Source organism: Teleopsis dalmanni, chromosome X (assembly GCF_002237135.1).
Source record: "Teleopsis dalmanni isolate 2A chromosome X, ASM223713v2, whole genome shotgun sequence".
Lineage (NCBI taxonomy): Eukaryota > Metazoa > Arthropoda > Insecta > Diptera > Diopsidae > Teleopsis > Teleopsis dalmanni.
In genome coordinates, this window is record NC_051848.1 from 34,777,139 (window position 1) to 34,799,760 (window position 22,622).

At 31.3% G+C, this 22,622-nt stretch overlaps 2 protein-coding genes across 6 annotated transcripts; one reads left to right on the forward strand and one right to left on the reverse strand.

The window, feature by feature from the left end:
- Window positions 1–379: 379 nt before the first annotated feature.
- Window positions 380–5,286, reverse strand: LOC119689823 (translation initiation factor IF-2-like). 3 transcript variants are annotated; one of them, XM_038104736.1, is made up of 5 exons: window positions 5,082–5,286; window positions 1,330–2,624; window positions 858–1,213; window positions 632–797; window positions 380–569 (listed from the first exon to the last, which is right to left on the reverse strand). In XM_038104736.1, exons 1-2 carry the CDS (start codon window positions 5,178–5,180, stop codon window positions 1,434–1,436), a joined length of 1,290 nt encoding a protein of 429 aa, XP_037960664.1. In that variant the 5' UTR covers window positions 5,181–5,286; the 3' UTR covers window positions 380–569; window positions 632–797; window positions 858–1,213; window positions 1,330–1,433. The 3 variants fall into 3 exon arrangements, with proteins under 3 accessions (XP_037960664.1, XP_037960662.1, XP_037960663.1); XM_038104734.1 differs by having other exon boundaries at window positions 380–797; XM_038104735.1 differs by lacking the exon at window positions 5,082–5,286 and adding an exon at window positions 3,636–3,839 and having other exon boundaries at window positions 380–797.
- Window positions 5,287–16,636: 11,350 nt separating this feature from the next.
- On the forward strand, window positions 16,637–21,562 carry LOC119689914 (translation initiation factor IF-2-like). 3 transcript variants are annotated; one of them, XM_038104848.1, is made up of 5 exons: window positions 18,113–18,306; window positions 19,321–20,615; window positions 20,731–21,086; window positions 21,147–21,312; window positions 21,375–21,562. In XM_038104848.1, the coding sequence occupies exons 1-2, from the start codon at window positions 18,208–18,210 to the stop codon at window positions 20,509–20,511; spliced, it is 1,290 nt and encodes a 429-aa protein (XP_037960776.1). In that variant the 5' UTR covers window positions 18,113–18,207; the 3' UTR covers window positions 20,512–20,615; window positions 20,731–21,086; window positions 21,147–21,312; window positions 21,375–21,562. The 3 variants fall into 3 exon arrangements, with proteins under 3 accessions (XP_037960775.1, XP_037960776.1, XP_037960773.1); XM_038104847.1 differs by lacking the exon at window positions 18,113–18,306 and adding an exon at window positions 16,637–16,843 and having other exon boundaries at window positions 21,147–21,562; XM_038104845.1 differs by having other exon boundaries at window positions 21,147–21,562.
- Window positions 21,563–22,622: the final 1,060 nt, after the last annotated feature.

Consider the following 22,622-nt stretch of genomic DNA (forward strand, 5'->3'; position numbering starts at 1 on the left):
TATTTAAACAACTTCACTTCGATTGTTTTTTACATTTTATTTACATAATATATAACGAACTAAAAATTTTGAAAAAGTAAGGAAATTTTGACCAGGGATCATTTTGCGGAATCTCTATATTTTTCTTCGTACATTTTGAAAACCATTTTGTAAATTATACATTTAATTAACCATTGCGGTCCAATCCAAACTACATAAAAAATCTTAAGTCTAAATCTAAAGTCTAAATATTTGAAGATCTGTAAAAATGTAAAATATTATTAGATAGTTTTCTAAAATATGTTATAAGTATATAATATATAAGTACCCAATTTAGTGCTTACCAGTCAGCATGGATGATCAGTTCAGGACACAATTAATGTTGCTTCCAAATTAGTTGTTTTTTTTTTTTTTGTTCACAATTCTCTATAAATGAGTTACCATCAGGACATTCTAACCGGCACCGTGACATATCCTCAGGCTCTTTACGATTAATATCCATTTGCAAACATGAAACAGACTAGCCTTTGTTTATTTCGTTATCGTTCCACTTTTTTTTTTAGACGAATTTATCTCTGGTTCTTCTGTTTCTATATACAATGTGATGATATGTAAATAAACTTATTTTACATACCACAAGCGTATGTTATACTTCTCTTTGGATTAGTTTAGAAACCAATTAGTAGGACTGTCTTCACTTTATATTAAAGTAATGACAGTGTGTGTTTTTATCATTAGTTCTATTGTGGTATATATAGTGGACTCAATGGTTCGTAATTTTTTTCTACAAAGTTACATGTGGGGGTAAAATCCATTCGCTAGTATCAAGATATAATAAAGATAATATATATTTTGGAGAAAATAAAATATTTTTATACCTTATTTTTGAGGAGGGGCATTTTTTTCATTCTCTCCAATTATCATTGATATATTTTTAATTATATTAAATTTAGAAAAATCTCAATCGTTATACACGTTTTTGACAGTCCTCATTGCAGTTATTTTCTTGAAGACATACTTCCATTTTATAGTAATGTTTCTTAGTTCTTTTCTCTCACAAGTCGGACGTATTTATTCTACACAAAAGATACAGACCTCACCAATCAACGCATTAAATGGTATTTAAATCACAAAGTGCTTCGTAACGAAATGTTGAAACATTCATTTCAAGTCTGTGTAGAACATCAGTAGATAGTTAGTAGAGATAATGCACCACCTGCATTATCTGAATAATCTAATAAAAAACATAATTTCAATTTAACCAATTTTTTATAAATCATTCGTACTCATGTGTTCATAATAAAATTAATGCCAAATGAATACAAAATTATATTATTATAATCGTCTCACCTTTTTGCTTCCGTGAAAGCAATTGTAGAAGCACCCGTACTTCCGGCGCATTCTATACATATTTATATTTTTTTTTCATTTTGTGAATAACAATTTTTTAACATTTATGGCCTGCCGGAGCCCGCCATTTTCCATTCCTTTCCTTTGCTTCCAAGCGGGATCCGTATCATCGGCTGACCTTTTTTATTAGAAACGCGGCGACTAGTACTATTTCGCTTCTTTTTCTGCCCTGGTTTTCTGACTTGCTTACGAATACCGGCTGGAGCACGCTTACTGCGTTTCTTAAGCTTCTTTCCTCGCACCTTCTTTAACTTCAGTCGATTCTGTTTAGATCGCAAATTGCGTTTTAGAGATTTCTTTGGCTTCTTGCCTTTACCCTTTTTATTAGCCTTTTTCCCACCTTTCGGTGCCTTATATTTTAGCTCTTTTATGGGCCTTGAACGCCTTTTCTTCTTCACTAATAGTGAGGCTTTTACTGACCGAAGACGTTGAGTTTTTGGCTTACCTTTTGTAAGTACGTTCATCTTTCTCCCACGTGATAGTTTATTTTTATTTCTATTTTTCGTTTTCTTTGCTCGTTTGGCCAGTTCACGTCTGCGCTTAGTCATTCTTTTTGGGTGAGCTGGTCCCTTAACGGCTTTTCTTGCTTGTTTATTGCGTGTTTTCCTATAAGCGCGGAGACTTCGTTTGACGCCTTTCACTCCTAATTTCTTTGCTTTCTGCGCTTTTTTTCCTTGTTTTGCTTTCTTAGCAACGCGCTTGCTTTTCTTGTTCTTTTTAGCTTGAATTTTCCGTTTTTTAGCTCTCTTCACATTCTTGGACAGTGCCTTCTTTCTTGCGGGTTGTTGTCGTTTTCTAGCCGGCTTTTTCGCCAACGGCTTTCGCTTGTTGCTGTACGCTAGAAGTTTTCGTTTGGAGCCTTCCAATCCCAATTTTCTCAGTGTTTTATTTACAACCCTTTGACTTGCTAACCGCTCTTTCTTTACACGTTTCGTGTGCTGGTCTTGAAATGCGCTCAAATTTCTGCAGCTTCGCTTTATACCCATTTCACGTAAATCTTTATTAAGATTTTTAGCCCGTTTCCGACTCATCAAGGTGCCTAGATTTGGTCTTTTTTTTATCCGACCTTTGGGTTTTCTTTTCCTTTTAAATCTTCCGCTATTTGAATATAAACTCAATGCGGATTCCGGTTTCAGCATGGTATATTTGTCACTCGGGGTTTTTTGAATATACCCATGCTGTAATCCCGCAAAGAGAGTATATCCCACTTCTTCTTGGCATTTCTTCTGTGTCGTCTAAATAATTTTGGTTTCAAAGCGATTAATAATATTAAATATAATAAATAGAAAACTGATGTGAAATAACATTAAAAGGCAAGAAAAAAAATGTTTCAAAATTAAAAATTATGTCCAAATTATTTGTATTTGCGATAAAGTATTTGAAAGAATGAATGATATATACAATTCTAATCAGTGACATCAACTTTGAATACTGTCAGAATATTTGGAAACTTTTATACACATGTAATCTGTTAACGACCAGGCATAAACACCGAAAACCTAGAAACCTATTTCAGGAACATTACAATCCAAGAAAAACATTGGATAAAAATTTCTTGTGTTAAAAATGTTTTAGAGTGTCCTATATAGTCATAGGATCGTAGGGAACTGTTGCTAAAAATTGCCAAGAACAACTGGAACAGACTAATTGTCGCTTTACTCACAAGAAGCGTAACCACAAATAATATCAAATGGATTTTGATATGAAGATTATCGACTGGGCACCTCAAATAACACACAATACTTGTTAGCAACAAATGATGAGTTTTCGGGTGACGACCACTACTTCTACACCTGCTCGAATTCCTAATGGATACGCAAAAAAATAAAATAAAGTTGACTCGCAATATTCAAATTTCACTGCACGACGTCACTAACAGATGCAATCAATGTAAGTGGAAGAGGTTCTGGGATATTATTTTAGTGACACAAGAGGGCGCATGAATTAAATATTATGTGTAAAAATTGCAAAATTCTTATTAGTCAGGATAAAGAATTAAAAAAAATTTATAATTAAAAATTTGACATTTGGAAAAAAAACTATATAAATATATAAAATGTCAAAATATTTTTCTTTACTAATTTATGATTTTACAATTCAAAGAAATTTAAATTGGGATTTCGAGCTGTAAAAACCTTTCAAATGCTTGATTTCTGAGTCTAATGGTTGTTGATTCCAATATAATTGATAATTTTCATACAAAGTTAAAAAGCTTTTTGTGATTTAATAATAACTCTTCAACTTACACCTGCTATTGAGGCCACTTGTGCGATAATCTCCTTTTCAGTCATGGGGTCTTCTCCCAGTTTTAGGATGTCCTTGATCAGTTGGCCTTTTATTGCCATTATAATTTAGTAACTTAGTTTTTATTATGTAACTAATACCAAAAATTTTGGAAAAATTTATTTATATTAAAACTTTTAGTTCTAAGACTAACGAAAGACGAACATTCCACAATAATTCTAAATTTAATAAAAAATATTTGGTATATGATTTTTCTTGAAATTTCAAAGCATACTTTATGAATTGAATTTTATCCAAACTGTAATATTAAATCAAGTTCATAGTTCTTATGAGATATACAATAATGAATTTCTTTCGACTTAATTAAATGGCTTTGAAATATCGAATAACGATGTCCTAAGATGACAGTTTGTGACAACGAAGACGAAAATTAGAATTTAAAATTTATTCGAATTTTAAATAACTTAATCCTCAAATAAAAATCTACACAATTTAATAGATTGGAGAAAGATAAAGAAGGAAAGTTAGAGTGTGCATTCGCATTCCATATTTGCTCTTAGAGTACCTCTTATCAGATTGAATGATTGAGTGTGCGAAATCGAATGGTAATTTGTGCGATAATAAGAAAATTTTTGCTATATCGCTAGAACACGAGAAAAATAAATATATCTGATTTAGAATATAGGGGGCTTAAACGTGGGTGCTTACACCAGAAGTGTGTAGGAAAGTTTGAAATTACAAATACACGTACTGTATATATAACTTCTATATCCACAAAAACTCTTTCGAACTTACTCCATAAGTAACCACTTAGAATTTCAGAAATGAAATAAACGACCAGATTGTTCTTTCCAGAATCAAGTTGATCCAGAACAAATAAGAAACACTATTTGACTGATCATTTGTTTAAAACTGAACTTCGTAAACTGGTTTGACGCTCCCATACTCAATACAGACGACTACGATCAGGACATTAATTTCTGATAACGTGGCTAATATCTTTACTGATGGCTTTAAAATAGATAGCGGAGTCCGTAGTAAAATCTTTTTTAAAAAATTTAGACTTGCCATACCCCTTCAGGTATCATCTCATCGATGAGCTTATCGCAATAAATTGTCGGGGCTTACCTGAACACATGGACATTTCAAATTCCATATGTAATAATTGCATAATTATAAAGTAAGAAGCTACTTCAAATAAATTCTTACTAGGTAAGATAAAGAAATAAAAAAAATTTGATAAAAAATTTGACATTCAGAAACAAAAATATTTAAATTAATGTCAAAATAATTATTTTTATTAATTCACGTCAATTTTAACTGATTCAGAACAATTTTATGATTTCGAACTGTAAAAGCCTTTCAAAAAGCCTTTAATGTTGGGTTCGTACCAAATTATGTTATAAAATGGATTTTTATGAATTAACAAGAACAAGTCTTCAACTTACCTCTTCAATCAAAGCCACTTGCGCAATAATCTCCTTTTTAGTAAGCGGTACTTCACTCATTTCGAGTAAGTTTGTGATAATTTGTCCATCCAAAGCCATATTTTTATTTAAAAAACTAAATAAAATACGTAAAAATTTTTATTAATTATTACCAAGAATTTAAATAATAATTCTAATTCTGTTCTAACTAACAGAAAACGAACATTCCACAATAATTTTAAATTTAATAAAAAATATTTGGTATATGCTTTTTCTTGAAATTTCAAAGCATACTTTATGCTTAAATTTAATCTTAAATTTTAAAACTTTAAATAATTTTGTATAAAAAAATGCTAAACAAATTATAAAATATGGAAAGGCTTTAAAAATTACTGCTTTCATATATTTATATATAATCACAGCTCCTAAATCAGTTATGACTAGTTGTTGTGTTAAGAAACGTGACGGATACCAATTAATAATATATATATATATATATATATATATAAATGTGTACTGCATAATTTTAATATAAGTTCGGCTTCTATATAAATGCGTTTAAAAAAGCATATGCTTACTTTAACAGAAAGTACACTATATTACATTACTCATACGCACTGATGCACAAATAATAGAAAGCCATTGGGGGGCCCAAATGATAATATATTCCCTTGAATTCATGAGAAAGGGGTGTGTTGTCATACATTTCGATAAAAGCGGATTACAATTCTTTATTGAAATTGTTTTTGATAAACTCACATGAGGTTGGTTCAAAGGATAATACACAACTCCGACGATACATCCTCCGTTAACCAAATTGTAACCACAAAAAGCGCTTGTTGACGAATGGAACTTCAAAGTATGCAAATATTTTGCAAAAATCCAATACTCTTAGAAAAAAAAAACATTATGCGACCGCGGAATGAGCCATGGGGCGTAACCGTACTAAGTTTTTGGCTTTCAGTTCGTTCGAAGTTTTTATCAGTTTCTGTAAACTTGGCGCTTTTTGACTGAACCCCGACTGATTTCTAAAACAAAAAGCCAGATGAAATTTTCTATCAATTTTTGCTGACGTTAGCCTCTTATCCAGCAAATTTAGTATCATCATGCAACATTAGAAACAGTCACAACTTCTGGCTTTTGGACATTTATGGTGTAGTATTGTATATTGCTTTTGTATATGCATTATATCTTGTATCTTTATCAATTGATAATGATAATGATAAAATCACTTTTCAATTTTTTTACAATTATACGAAATAGTAAACACTTAGAGTTATTGCTCTAATATTATGTTAAACAAAAATATATATATAATTATGGATTCTTGTATAATCCTGCAATTTTATGTTATATATTTTATACATTTTGAAGTGCAACACTTTTAGATACACAACACTTTTCTTAAATATAAGTTATATATAAGAAAGTATCAATATTCAATTGTAATCAATATTGATTCAATTGCAACCTTCTATAAGGTTATGTTAATGTAAATTCAGTGTGTTTCTTTGCGAAAGATGTTTGTCCTTACCGTGTCAGACGCACAAGTGACTACTGTATGCTGCAGAAGCATTAACACTATCATAGAATGATAAAGACGCACTGAAAATGCAGCTTCGAGAAAAAAGTTCATCGTAAGATCTTTGGTCCTCAACAAGTTGGCGACGACTACATTGTTCGAATGAACCACAAGCTATACGAGTCTTATAACGATATTAATATAATACAACGAATTATCTTCCAACATCCTCACTGATGTGGTCAGTAGAATCGATAGAATGGATGACAATGCTCCAGCAAAAACGGTATTAGAAGTGATAGTTAGAGGAAGTAGGCGTAGTTAGAGACTATTTCTTCGGTAAAGTGAACAACAGGGAACACTAACCGCACTTGATGGACGAAACCGGAATAAGTCTAATATGAAACCTGATAACGGTTTTTTATTTTTTTCTTAGCAACTTCACAAAACCACCAAATTCGTATACACAAGTCAATGAACACTGAATCTGAGTTTTAAATTTGGCAGGGTATGAGTTCAATCATTGATATTTGCAGTCTCAGAAAACTATTTACGAATAATTATATATAAGAAATAATTCCAAGAGTACTGATGATGTGATGATAATGATGACAATACATGGTCTGCTAATAATCCAATTAATTAAAAAATAATAAAATTTTGTTGTTGTAATTCACTTCTATTGCAAATACCGCACTATTTCAACAATAGTTTCTATTGAGAAACATGTTTTATTTTGTCATAATTAAATATAAAAAAAATCAAATAAAAATGTTATTCAAATAATTTAACTACAATTTTACTCTAATTAAATTTAAACTCACTTTAAATTACATACACAAAGAAATATACTGTAAATACTAAGGAAACATACATTTTATTGAAGTTATCTTGAATTTTACAGAAAATAAAATCTTCTTCTAAAAACTGCTTATTCCAATTGTAATCCCAAGAAAAAACGAACAAAAATTCATCAAAGTCAGAAACAAGCTTGCATGCTGTTTTTAATTAATTCGGATTAAAATATACAAAGAATAAGAAGATATTTAAGAAAAACGTAAACACACGTATATTTACGTTTAGACAGTCTCGTTTATTTCGCCTGTTTGAACTCAGACTATCTGAAGGAAATCAGAGACAATGAATGCCGAAATGTAAGGCACTGCGAGCTGCAGAAGCATTCAGGAGAGCAGTCCAGGTTCTCAGCATCGAATCACACAAACCCATGTAGCCATACGTAGTTTTGTCAAACTTTTCCGAATCCGGTGTGTATTGTTACCAAAACATTGTTGCACGTAAGATATTTAAATCCTTGTTAATAATTAGTTAATCTATAATACTGGCAAAGCAAATGCGTATTTGGAAAACTTTTCTTTATTTTATTATTGAGCTCTTAATATTTTACTTTTTTTACATTTTTGTTAAATTTTTTCATTTATTTTTGTTTTTTCAGAACTGTTTATTCTTTAACTTCAATTAAATTCATACAAATTTCATTTTCGCTTAATAACCAATTAGCTTATACTCGGAATAGGAATAAACAGGGTACCAGTTCCCGACGAAACGGAGCACTGCGACCATAGTTGATATTTTGTGCTACAACAGAGCATAACCAAACAGAAGACTTTCCGTGTTCCGAATGAAAACCAGAATGTCAGCCGTTGAGGACCTGCTAATGTCAGAAGGCGAAAGTAGTTCTCGACCCAGTGACCTTCTCCTGGCCCAGATAAAGGCTGCGCCTCGTCTGATTCTAAACGGAATCGACAATCTATCTCTTTGGATAGACCCATTTTATTAAGGTGATAACGCAGCAAAATCAACTCTGTTCTGCTGAAGAAGGATACCTTACCATAACTGTAGGGATGAACCACCTCTTTAACCTGACCGTTACCTAAAATTTCGCTCCAGTAGCAACTTCTCTCGGCTAAAAACCATTTATCAATCAGAGGCCTAGTTTATGACCAACTTAGCCCACAATATGGCTCCTGATCTCACAAGACTGTCGGCAGACTCATCGCCATTGATTCCTGCTGGGTGGCCAGGCACTCAGCAAAGCAGCACTTTGTTTTTGCTTGCCAGCTGCTGTAGCGTGTCATAGCAGTCTAATGGAAGTTTTGAGGATAACTTCCAGGTGGATAATGCTTTGATTGCTGCTTGTACTAACACAAGATAAATTATAATACTGACTAAGCAGCTGTTTATAACCATAACTAAATTTATATTGTCCTCAATTTATATGCGGAAATTTAAAGTTATAATCTGTTAGATCATTTCATGGCATTTACTTTTATAATATGATTTCTATTCTATTCTATCAGACAAATTTTTGTCTAGTTTTTGCAATAAATGTGACCGTATGGCATCTATTGCGTCCAATGTTTCAAGACTTGTTGGCTTGTGAGTTGAGTTGTCAGCATAATCATAATCAATGACTTAAATTAGCCTCATAAGAACTGATTGAGAGTTGTTAAATCAGACGAACAAGGGGACCACTTCTAGAAATAAAGTTATTACAAAATTGATTGTTAAGCGCATTATATGACAAGTTGCGCCGTCTTGTTACCGATGTTTAACTGTTTAACTGATTTAATTTTGAAAATAAAAGTTCAGTCAGCATTGCTCGGTAGCGCTCACCATTCACATGTCAACAGTCAATTTTAATCGACTATGTTTGTAGTGATTTGTTAACGGCTTGAGTATTATTCCCGCTCCATAAATGACAATTTTGCTTATTGACGTAGCCATTTAACCAGAAATGAGCTTCATCACTAAACACAATTCTTCGAGAAAGTGTTCTATAAACTTAGCGAATTTTTTTTTTTTTTTTTAAGTATATTTCCAAAATTTGAAAACGTTATTCTACCGTTGAATGGTTAGTGATGAATTGCCACACCTTATTGTACAGAAATATCAACACAATTTGATATTCTCAGCTGTCAAACCATAATTATCGATATCGATAGTTCTAATGCAGCTAAAAAAACACTCTACCACAGCTGCCACAGCTGTAAATAATGCATTTTTAACGGTCATAATATTTTTGTACTTCAGAAAGTATAAATAAGTTTTGAATACTATTGAAATATATTTAAAATAACGTTAAAAACGTTTTCAAAAACTGAATTATTTTTTTATTTATTATTAACATATTATGCAGCCGTTTTATTTATGATTTGAATATCTCATAATTTTTTTTTTTTTTAATAAAATTTGAAGAACTCAAATATTGATTTCAGTTAATGCATTACATAGAATCCTTATACTTTCTGCAAAAATCTAAATCAATATTGTTGAAGCCAAGACAAATGCTTCGCTCATTAAAAACTTTATAGCTGTTTTGTTACTTTTATTTTATGCAAGTCAATTAAAATTCATGATATTTTCAAAAGCTTATATTAAAATTGCATAAATTTTTGAAACTGGCAAATAAAAGAGTCATAAAATTTAAAATTCATATGCGGCACAAAAATAATTTCATAAAAACGCGTTCCAAAACTTGATGAAATATAAATTTGCGCCTAAAAGACGCTTAAGCTTCAATACGAACAAAGCAGCTAAAGCAATAGCCGCGGCAGCTAACATTGCTGCTACTGTGACCGCTGCTCTGCACGCTGTTGTGGCAGTGTTAGCAGTGAAAGCAAAACTGTTAGCACATCGTCTTTTAATGATTTTTTATTTAAATTTTTTTCGCTGCTTTTTTCGCTTTTTTTTTTGGTAAAAGAGTGCCGACCAAGCGACCAGCCGACCGACCGATCGACCGACTGTACAGTAGAAAAATAATTTCATTTTATTTGCAAATGAAATTTATGAGCGTTACGGATATAAAAAATTTTTGACCATCTGCAAAATAAGAAAAAACAAATTAAATGAAAGTATACCGACTATAACAGAAATGTTAACAAGCGCAAAAGAACAACAACAAGAGCACAACAAAAGTAATAATAAGAACAATGGCAATGGTAAAGGCAAAATAAATACAAGTCTAAAGTAACTACGACAATAAAATTTCATTTATTTACACTTTTACACACACAAACACACACAAACACACACAAACACACTCATGCATGCATACTCATGCAAGCAAGTGATGTACTCGTACGAGTACACCATATGCGTATGTAATCCCTTTGCCTTGTTTGTTGCTTGCTTAACATAAAAGACATAAAAGGAGAAAACCAAAATTTACAGAAAATAAAAAAAGACAAACACAGCTGCAATGGTTGTTAAAGTAAACGGAAACGGAAGTGGTGGCCTAACGCAACTTTTGATGTTGCTGTTGTTATTGTTTATAGCATACTTTTTGACGCTGTTGCTTTATTTGTTTCGTGAAAACACAGTAGCGGCGATGACTTTTGCGTATGTGTGTTACTCTGTGTTAGTCTGTGTTTGTGTGCGTTCGCTTCATACATTTTTATTTAATACACGCAAACATTTTATTTGTGGAATAATCAAAACCAAAAGTTCCTGAAAACCTTTAAGGCTTTCTTTTAGAAAGCAAAACATTGAATATTAATAGTTTGTGCAGGAATAATTAAAAATCGCGAAAATAATAATAATAAAAATAAAAATTGCATAAATAAAAATTAATAAAAAACCATTCATGCCTTATAGGGCTCTATTATCTAACATAATATATATTGTACACAGCAGTGACTATTGTTCCAATGATCGGAAGTGTACGGAGGTGTACGGAGGTGTACACCCTAATATAATTGGCAAAATGTCAAATAAAATATATAAACTCATTAAAACATCTTTACATTGGTACATTGAATTAATATTATTTATTACATATACAAATAAACATTTTATTCTCTCTCTCTCTACGCCTTGACTGAATTATTGTTTATCACTTTATCAATCAGCAAGTAAAATTGTTAATAAAAACTCTCACAGCAAAAATAACAAAACTTCAAAAAAATATGCCAACATAAAAAGTCAAGTACGGCTTTGGATCAGTTGGTTAAGGTGCGCTGATTCTGAGCTTCACATTTGTCAGAACCCGAGTTTGATTTCTGGTACTTGCAGTCTCAAAAATAATTATTTACGAATAATTAAATACATAAAATATTTCCAAGACCAGTGATGATGGGTATTTGGCGATACTCGTAACAGTAATAAAATTTTGTTGTTGCAATTTACTACTGTTCAAAGCCACTCTATTAAATGCAATAGTTCTCTATTAAATAAAATAGCCAGAGTCGTCATAACTAAAGTTAAAATCAATTTTATGATTATGCTGACAACCTGACGTTAAAAATACTAATATTCTCTTGGCTAGTTATAAATCTTTTAATACTATATCTGGTATTTTTGTGATAACGTCTGGTGTTGATATAGTTATTGGAGGTCTTTTACATGGACCATCTTCAATGCCTGCATGACCGTTTCTTAACAAATCTTTTAAATTGCATACCATAGTTTTTGAAAAAACAGATTAATTCACATCACAAATTCACAATTCCGATATGAATTTCCACAACTTTTTAACACTATAAAACAACAATTTTTAGGTTTCTCATTTTTAAGAGATACACAGATTCACCAATATCAATTAACTTGTAAACTTAAAACGAATTGTCAGATTGAAATGTGAGAGATGTTCATATGAAAGATAAAGTACTGAAAAAGATGGCAATCTATGTTATTATTGAAGATTCTAGAATTTAGGAGGACTTTCAAATAAAGCAAAATTCAAAACTCTCCATATATAATAAAATTATGATTTACAAACAAATTCCAATGTCAATATCGTCATATAGTACCGAAATTTGGAACTTTGGCACCCAATGCAATGCAACATCCACATAATTAAATGGCTTTTAAATTATATAAAGTATTTTTAATGCCTCATGACACATTCGTAATGTCGGTATTCACCGAAACCTTAATTTCAGAAGAACTGGTGAAGAAATTGAAGAAGAAATAGAAGCTCAAGAAACATCTTAACGAAGAAACTAACAGACTTCTTAGTACCACAGGCATACTCTGACGACTTCATCGGAAGAAGTCATATGATTTAATTGTCATTTATTATACTAAATACATGATATAATAAAAATACTTATTATACTATTTATCGGTTCAACTTTAATATGTTTTATGCTTTATTAGGTGATTTTCCTTTGAAACTCATATATTTTAATTTTCTATTAACATAAACAAAGCTAATTCAGCTAATATAAGTAGCACAGATTCTAGTCCTTCAAAAGTATACCTATATTCATTTCATGACATTATAACTAGAAATAAAAATGACTTATATGAAATTTTATATTTACTAATAAAAAAATTTGAATTCTCATTTGGTTTAATTTACCACTTCTTTTCTTCTTTATTCTTGATTCTTCTTCTTGAGTTAGTGCTATTACGCACTTTTACTCTATAATGGCTGGGGGGCTTATCTCTACCCCACACTTGGCTTTAACTAGGCTAAGAAATCATAACATTTATTTGTCTTTTAGTTGATGACGGACCTTAAATCAGCATATTTTCCTGAGAGTCCAGAAGTGGACTTGAGAATTGTTAGGGCGGGGTTAAGTAACGTATCAACTTTAGTGAATAATTTTAGAGCTCTGTCTCTGTCTTTTAAGACGAATGTAAATGAATGTTTGTTAATTTCAATTTAGTTTGTTTTATTTGATTCTGTCATATATTTTGAAAAATAAGTAAATCTAAATCCCCCCATTGTTATTAGAGAGAAAGCAAATACTATATAAGTAGAACAACATAAATCATTATTTTTTATAATGTACAACCAGAGATGATGACTACGAAATGATAGAAAGTTTTTTTACTATTATAAATTCTTCAATTCTAATTCGAAGCTTGATTAAGAGTTTTTCATCTGATTAACATTAATATATGGTTTGAACAAAACGTTTTGGGAAAAGTCCACGGAAACAAATGCTATTTTAGTCTGTGTTCAACATTTTCTAATATTGTTAGATATTTTTTAAACACCCCGTTTAGAAGTCCATATGCTCTACGGATTGCAAGAACAAACTCAAGAGAAGTGTTACTTTTTTACTTTAATCAAAAGAAAAAACTGTAAATGGGTTATGGGTTGTTTCAGGTGAACCATCCATATCAAAAAAAAAATCGCAACATTTATAGAAATGAAAATGGATTTGGTAGGATCAAAAAGGAGTGGTGTACTATAAACTACTAAAACCGAATGGAACTGTTATTGCTTAACGTTACTTATAAATAAATCATATATAATTAAAATCATATATTTGAACCTTGATTAAGCACATAACGCAAGACACATAAAAAATTCGTTGGAAGTACTTGAATGGGAAATTCTATGGTATGTGTCATACTCTACTACTTGTTCTGATCAAATGAAATCGTTCTTGAAGACCAGCACGTCAGAAACTACGAAGAAATCTTAAAATAGCGCGATGAATGGATCGCATTAAAGAACAAACAATTTTTTTTCTATTGAACCCATAAACTGCTAGAAAGGTGGACGAAAGTCATGGCTAACGTTCGAAAATATTTTTATTTTTTTTTGCAAAAATAAAATTTAAAAAATTAAGTTTAAATATTTAAGTATTTTATTTTTTAAAACTTCGTAAAAGTGTATTTTAGTCCGCACAATATGATTAGGAGAAAGTAATAAACCTGATGATTTCTTCTTTTGTTCTTAATATTTAATATTTAAATTTAGTATTTTTAGATTCTATCTTCATTTTCTTGATTGTATTGCCAATACTTTTAAACACGTTCTTAAAATTTTTATTTAATTTTTCCATACGTGTTTTAAACAAAATTTTTTTTTTCTTTTTTAGTTTACTATTCCACTTTTATGTCCACATTTTGTCATGGAGTTCATTAAAAATGAAGAAAAAAATAAATTTACCAAAAAAAAATAATGTTTTTTGAGGGTTAAGGACTCTGTTTCGTAGAGTTGCGCTACTGGGAGTTCTGAGACGTGCTGGCATCTTTCTTTAAATTTAACTTATATTTTTTTTTATATACTTAATTTCTTGGTAGCCTTCCCACACTTTTTCTTTCATTATCATGCCTTCTTTCATATAATTGAACCTATTCGCAGGATAATGCCTTACTGATTGTCTGCCTGCCTGCCTGCCCGCTTGTCTAACTTTCCTATGAACTTTTTTACTTTTCTTAACATTCACACCGAGCACGTTTCATGAGAGCCTGTATGTTTTCCTCCATCCATTCATCCATCCATCCATCCAGCCGCTGTTAAAATACTCGTAACCACAAAATAAACACGGGTCACAAGGTGGGGTCGACCGACAGTGCTTATTGTTGGGGCGGGCACAATAGGTTATATTGGCATAATACTAATGTTTTTATTTTGAGAATTGCTGCGGGACTATTTTTGTAATTTATTTTATTTCCTTGTTTTACCAGAGACTTTATTACTTACTTAGGAGCAAAAAGGCAAATAGACAACAAAAAAAAACAAAAACAAATATTATATAACTAAAGAAAACCATCCTCTTTGCGTTTGAAATGTAGGCAACTTCTTTAAGATTTTATGAATTTGCTCTAAACAGCTTCTGTTTCTCGTTTTAATATGATATCACATCTGTTATTGATTTTAGATACTTCGAAGCGACATTCAAATAAAGTAAGTCCTATAAAAGAAATTTTTTTTCTTGCTTTCAGTTCAATTTTGTTTGCCATTTATAATTTATGCCGCTCAGGTTCCATTGACATTGTCTGAAATCAGAATAAATGATTTTTTTGAAATGATATGTCACTGTTTTTCTTATGCTTAAACCTCTAAAAAAATTTAAATTAAATATAGTGTAAATAACATAGAATTGTATATTATTATAAGTAATTATAGTTATGGGATATATAACACATTGGCTGATGAGTCCGTAGGATGACACACTGGCATCACTACTAATCAAATATCTATACTGATTTTAAAAATTTGAAAGTGTCTACTTTCAGATGATATCTGTCGAAATGACACCTTTTATGACATTCACAGCTATCTTAATGAGGATACCTGTATATTTTCAAAACAATGAATTCAAAGCAATTTCGTGTCTTAATTCATTTGTGATGGGTACAAATATCGTGATAGCAAAAGCTTGAGTTGATAAGTAGTACCAAGAATCTGATCCATCGAGACAATTGATCAAATGCAGAGAAATGGTCTCTACGCACCCATATAAACACAGATGATGCGGAATACGTTGAACGCCTAATTGCACAAAAGATGCGATGATACAATACAACCAAAAGTCCACAAAATCATTTAAGCAAACCGTAAACTGATTTTGTGGAAGACAAGACACAAACTAATCCTCTAGATATTGTAAAGAAACGTATTAGTATCATTTTGCCTGAACATTTGTCTATGAGAAAGTTCTTTTCAAGGTGGGTGCCGCGTTTGCTGACAGCTGAGGAAAAACAACAACGCATCGACTATGTTGAATCGGTAATAAGTTGAGTAGAAAGCAGTAGACAACTGGCAATGTTATAGCCAGCTGTTCCTATTTTGGAATAACACATCACTCAATAAGTCATGTGAGTGACAAACAGATGGCGCTGCCATTGTCAAATCCATAAGCCTATATAACTTATTGAGATAAACTTATCAGAGCAACAGGTGCGATAGTCTGGTAACTGAAGTGGTGTGCTAAGACTAGGACTTTTAAAAAAGATTTCAACTGGCAATGTTATAGCCAGCTGTTCCTATTTTGGAATAACACATCACTCAATAAGTCATGTGAGTGACAAACAGATGGCGCTGCCATTGTCAAATCCATAAGCCTATATAACTTATTGAGATAAACTTATCAGAGCAACAGGTGCGATAGTCTGGTAACTGAAGTGGTGTGCTAAGACTAGGACTTTTAAAAAAGATTTCACTATGATTTCACCATTTCGAAGCCATTTAATTAAATCATAAGAAATTCATTATTGGATATCTCATAAGAACTATGAATTTAATTTAATATTTTAGTTTAGATAAAATTCAATTCATAAAGTATGCTTTGAAATTTCAAGAAAAAGCATATACCAAATATTTTTTATTAAATTTAAAATTATTGTGGAATGTTCGTTTTCTGTTAGTTAGAACAGAATTAGAATTACTATTTAAATTCTTGGTTATAATTAATAAAAATTTTTACGTATTTTATTTAGTTTTCTAAATAAAAATATGGCTTTGGATGGACAAATTATCACAAACTTACTCGAAATGAGTGAAGTACCGCTTACTAAAAAGGAGATTATAGCGCAAGTGGCCTTGATTGAAGAGGTAAGTTGAAGACTTGTTCTTGTTAATTCATAAAAATCTATTTTATAACATGATTTGTTACCCATATATCAACCAATAATCTTACGAACCCAACATTAAAGGCTTTTTGAAAGGCTTTTACAGTTCGAAATCATAAAATTGTTCTGAATCAGTTAAAATTGACGTGAATTAGTAAAAATAATTATTTTGACATTAATTTAAATATTTTTGTTTCTGAATGTCAAATTTTTTATCACATTTTTTTTATTTCTTTATCTTATCTAGTAAGAATTTATTTGAAGTAGCTTCTTACTTTATAATTATGCAATTATTACATATGGAATTTGAAATGTCCATGTGTTCAGGTAAGCCCCGACAATTTATTGAGATAAGCTCATCGATGAGATGATACCTGAAGTGGTATGGCGAGACTAAATTTTTTAAAAAAGATTTTACTACGGACTCCGCTATCTATTTTAAAGCCATCAGTAAAGATATCAGCCATGTTATCAGAAATTAATGTCCTGATCCTAGTCGTCTGTATTGAGTATGGGAACGTAAAACCAGTTTACGAAGTTCAGTTTTAAACAAATGATCAGTCAAATAGTGTTTCTTATTTGTTCTGGATCAACTTGATTCTGGAAAGAACTATCTGATCGTTTATTTCATTTCTGAAATAAACTTATATATAGTAACTTCGAAAGAGCTTTTGTGAATATAGAACTTATATATATACAGTACGTGTATTTATAATTTCAAACTTTCTTACACACTTCTGGTGTAAGCACCCACGTTTAAGCCCCCTATATTCTAAATCAGATATATTTATTTTTCTCGTGTTTTAACGAAATAGCAAAAATTTTCTTATCGCACAAATTACCCAACGAATTCGCATACTTCAACCATTCAATCTGATAAGAGGTACTCTAAGAGCAAATATGGAATGCGAATGCACACTCTAACTTTTCTTCTTCATCTTTCTCCAATCTATTAAATTGTGTAGATTTTTATTTGAGGATTAAGTTATTTAAAATTCGAATAAATTTTAAATTTTAATTTTCGTCTTCGTTGTCACAAACTGTCATCTTAGGACATCGTTAGTCGATATTTCAAAGCCATTTAATTAAATCGAAAGAAATTCATTATTGTATATCTCATAAGAGCTATGAGCTTGATTTAATATTTCAGTTTAGATAAAATTCAATTTATAAAGTATGCTATGAAATTTCAAGAAAAAGCACATACCAAATATTTTATTTTAAATTTAGAATTATTTTGGAATGTTCGTCTTTAGTTAGTCTTAAAACTAAAAGTTTTAATATAAATAAATTTTTCCAAAATTTTTGGTATTAGTTACATAATAAAAACTAAGTTACTGTATTATAATGGCAATAAAAGGCCAATTGATAAAGGACATCCTAAAACTGGGAGAAGACCCCATGACTGAAAAGGAGATTATTGCACAAGTGGCTTCAATAGCAGGAGTAAGTTGAAGAGTTGTTATTATAAAATCATAAAAAGCTTTTTAACTTTGTATGAAAATTATCAATTATATTGGAATCAACAACCATTAGACTCAGAAATCAAGCATTTGAAAGGTTTTTACAGTTCGAAGTCCGAATTTAAATTTCTTTGAATTGTAAAAACTTGAATTAGTAAAGAAAAATATTTTGACATTTTATATATTTATATAGTTTTTTTTCCAAATGTCAAATTTTTAATTATAAATTTTTTTTAATTCTTTATCCTGACTAATAAGAATTTTGCAATTATTACACATGATATTTAATTCATGCGCCCTCTTGTGTCACTAAAATAATATCCCAGAACCTCTTCCACTTACATTGATTGCATCTGTTAGTGACGCCGTGCAGTGAAATTTGAATATTGCGAGTCAACTTTATTTTATATTTTTGCGTATCCATTAGGAATTCGAGCAGGTGTAGAAGCAGTGGTCGTCACCCGAAAACTCATCATTTGTTGCTAACAAGCATTGTGTGTTATTTGAGGTGCCCAGTCGATAATCTTCATATCAAAATCCATTTGATATTATTTGTGGTTACGCTTCTTGTGAGTAAAGCGACAATTAGTCTGTTCCAGTTGTTCTTGGCTATTTTTAGCAACAGTTCCCTACGATCCTATGACTATATAGGACACTCTAAAACATTTTTAACACAAGAAATTTTTATCCAATGTTTTTTTTGGATTGTAATGTTCCTGAAATAGGTTTCTAGGTTTTCGGTGTTTATGCCTGGTCGTTAACAGATTACATGTGTATAAAAGTTTCCAAATATTCTGACAGTATTCAAAGTTGATGTCACTGATTAGAATTGTATATATCATTCATTCTTTCAAATACTTTATCGCAAATACAAATAATTTGGACATAATTTTTAATTTTGAAACATTTTTTTTTTTACCTTTCAATGTTATTTCACATCAGTTTTCTATTTATTATAATTAATATTATTAATCGCTTTGAAACCAAAATTATTTAGACGACACAGAAGAAATGCCAAGAAGAAGTGGGATATACTCTCTTTGCGGGATTACAGCATGGGTATATTCAAAAAACCCCGAGTGACAAATATACCATGCTGAAACCGGAATCCGCATTGAGTTTATATTCAAATAGCGGAAGATTTAAAAGGAAAAGAAAACCCAAAGGTCGGATAAAAAAAAGACCAAATCTAGGCACCTTGATGAGTCGCAAACGGGCTAAAAATCTTAATAAAGATTTACGTGAAATGGGTATAAAGCGAAGCTGCAGAAACTTGAGCGCATTTCAAGACCAGCACACGAAACGTGTAAAGAAAGAGCGGTTAGCAAGTCAAAGGGTTGTAAATAAAACACTGAGAAAATTGGGATTGGAAGGCTCCAAACGAAAGCTTCTAGCGTACAGCAACAAGCGAAAGCCGTTGGCGAAAAAGCCGGCTAGAAAACGACAACAACCCGCAAGAAAGAAGGCACTGTCCAAGAATGTGAAGAGAGCTAAAAAACGGAAAATTCAAGCTAAAAAGAACAAGAAAAGCAAGCGCGTTGCTAAGAAAGCAAAACAAGGAAAAAAAGCGCAGAAAGCAAAGAAATTAGGAGTGAAAGGCGTCAAACGAAGTCTCCGCGCTTATAGGAAAACACGCAATAAACAAGCAAGAAAAGCCGTTAAGGGACCAGCTCACCCAAAAAGAATGACTAAGCGCAGACGTGAACTGGCCAAACGAGCAAAGAAAACGAAAAATAGAAATAAAAATAAACTATCACGTGGGAGAAAGATGAACGTACTTACAAAAGGTAAGCCAAAAACTCAACGTCTTCGGTCAGTAAAAGCCTCACTATTAGTGAAGAAGAAAAGGCGTTCAAGGCCCATAAAAGAGTTAAAATATAAGGCACCGAAAGGTGCGAAAAAGGCTAATAAAAAGGGTAAAGGCAAGAAGCCAAAGAAATCTCTAAAACGCAATTTGCGATCTAAACAGAATCGACTGAAATTGAAGAAGGTGCGAGGAAAGAAGCTTAAAAAACGCAGTAAACGTGCTCCAGCCGGTATTCGTAAGCAAGTCAGAAAACCAGGGCAGAAAAAGAAGCGAAATAGTACTAGTCGCCGCGTTTCTAATAAAAAAGGTCAGCCGATGATACGGATCCCGCTTGGAAGCAAAGGAAAGGAATGGAAAATGGCGGGCTCCGGCAGGCCATAAATGTTAAAAAATTGTTATTCACAAAATGAAAAAAAAATATAAATATGTATAGAATGCGCCGGAAGTACGGGTGCTTCTACAATTGCTTTCACGGAAGCAAAAAGGTGAGACGATTATAATAATATACTTTTGTATTCATTTGGCATTAATTTTATTATGAACACATGAGTACGAATGTTTTATAAAAAATTGATTTACTAAAATTATGTTTTTTATTAGATTATTCAGATAATGTAGGTGGTGCATTATCTCTACTAACTATCTACTGATATTCTACACAGACTTGAAATGAATGTTTCAACATTTCGTTACGAAGCACTTTGTGATTTAAATACCATTTAATGCGTTGATTGGTGAGGTCTGTGTCTTTTGTGTAGAATAAATACGTCCGACTTGTGAGAGAAAAGAACTAAGAAACATTACCATAAAATGGAAGTATGTCTTCAAGAAAATAACTGCAATGAGGACTGTCAAAAACGTGTATAACGATTGAGATTTTCCTAAATTTAATATAATTAAAAATATATCAATGATAATTGGAGAGAATGAAAAAAATGCCCCTCCTCAAAAATAAGGTATAAAAATATTTTATTTTCTCGAAAATATATATTATCTTTATTCTATCTTGATACTAGCGAATGGATTTTACCCCCACATGCAACTTTGTAGAAAAAAATTACGAACCATTGAGTCCACTATATATACCACAATAGAACTAATGATAAAAACACACACTGTCATTACTTTAATATAAAGTGAAGACAGTTCTACTAATTGGTTTCTAAACTAATCCAAAGAGAAGTATAACATACGCTTGTGGTATGTAAAATAAGTTTATTTACATATCATCACATTGTATATAGAAACAGAAGAACCAGAGATAAATTCGTCTAAAAAAAAAGTGGAACGATAACGAAATAAACAAAGGCTAGTCTGTTTCATGTTTGCAAATGGATATTAATCGTAAAGAGCCTGAGGATATGTCACGATGCCGGTTAGAATGTCCTGATGGTAACTCATTTATAGAGAATTGTGAACAAAAAAAAAAAAATAAAACAACTAATTTGGAAGCAACATTAATTGTGTCCTGAACTGATCATCCATGCTGACTGGTAAGGACTAAAGTGGTTATATCATATAAATACAAAATACATGATAAAAGTACATTATACTAAATATAATGTACTTATATCACTAACATATTTTAGAAAACTTTCTAATAATATTTTACATTTTTACAGATCTTCAAATATTTAGACTTTAGATTTAGACTTAAGATTTTTTATGTAGTTTGGATTGGACCGCAATGGTTAATTAAATGTATAATTTACAAAATGGTTTTCAAAATGTACGAAGAAAAATTTAGAGATTCCGCAAAATGATCCCTGGTCAAAATTTCCTTACTTTTTCAAAATTTTTAGTTCGTTATATATTATGTAAATAAAATGTAAAAAACAATCGAAGTGAAGTTGTTTAAATATTTATAAATATTTTAGGAAAGGATATAGAAATTGTAGGTCATAAATAAAATCAACGAAATCAACAACAAATTTAACAATTAAAAATAAAAATATAATTAATAAATTCAATTACTCTACAGCTCCTCGCCAAGGCAGGCGCTCTTCTCCTTAACATTAACTTCTCAGATATAGGCATTCCACTTGCTACAGTTAAACTGGCAATTAAATAAAAATAACTGAGCATAGCCAAGCAATACTGGGCTGATGAACCTCAATGTCAGATTTCTAGGTTGACTTGGTCTAATTTAGACAAGAAAAGAACTAGTCAGCTACTTCAACTAAGACGGAACCTGCTCAGCACCACGGTATCTGTGCTGACGGGACACTGCTTAATAGGAAAGCATGCTATGAGACTGGGTCTTCCCTTTAATAACTTCTGTAGAGGTTGTGGCTCTGAAGATGAGGAGGAAACTTTACTCCATCTCATGTGTCAGTGTCCTTCCTTAGCGAGAAGAAGATTAAAATTTTTAGGTTGGTTTTCCTTTACCTAATGGGGGAGTCGTTACCTTCGTTCGGCGTTGAATATATACTGATTTAAATCTATGTACATACCATCATCACTCCTGTGGTACCAGAATGGGTCATCATTTG

Coding starts and splice junctions, on each gene's coding strand:
- LOC119689823 (XM_038104736.1), bottom strand. CDS start 5,180: ATGGCTTTGGATGGACAAATTATCACAAACTTACTCGAAATGAGTGAA. Junction 2,625..5,081: donor AAGTGGCTTTGATTGAAGAG/GTAAGTTGAAGA, acceptor AAAATTATTTAG/ACGACACAGAAGAAATGCCA.
- LOC119689914 (XM_038104847.1), top strand. CDS start 16,745: ATGGCTTTGGATGGACAAATTATCACAAACTTACTCGAAATGAGTGAA. Junction 16,844..19,320: donor AAGTGGCCTTGATTGAAGAG/GTAAGTTGAAGA, acceptor AAAATTATTTAG/ACGACACAGAAGAAATGCCA.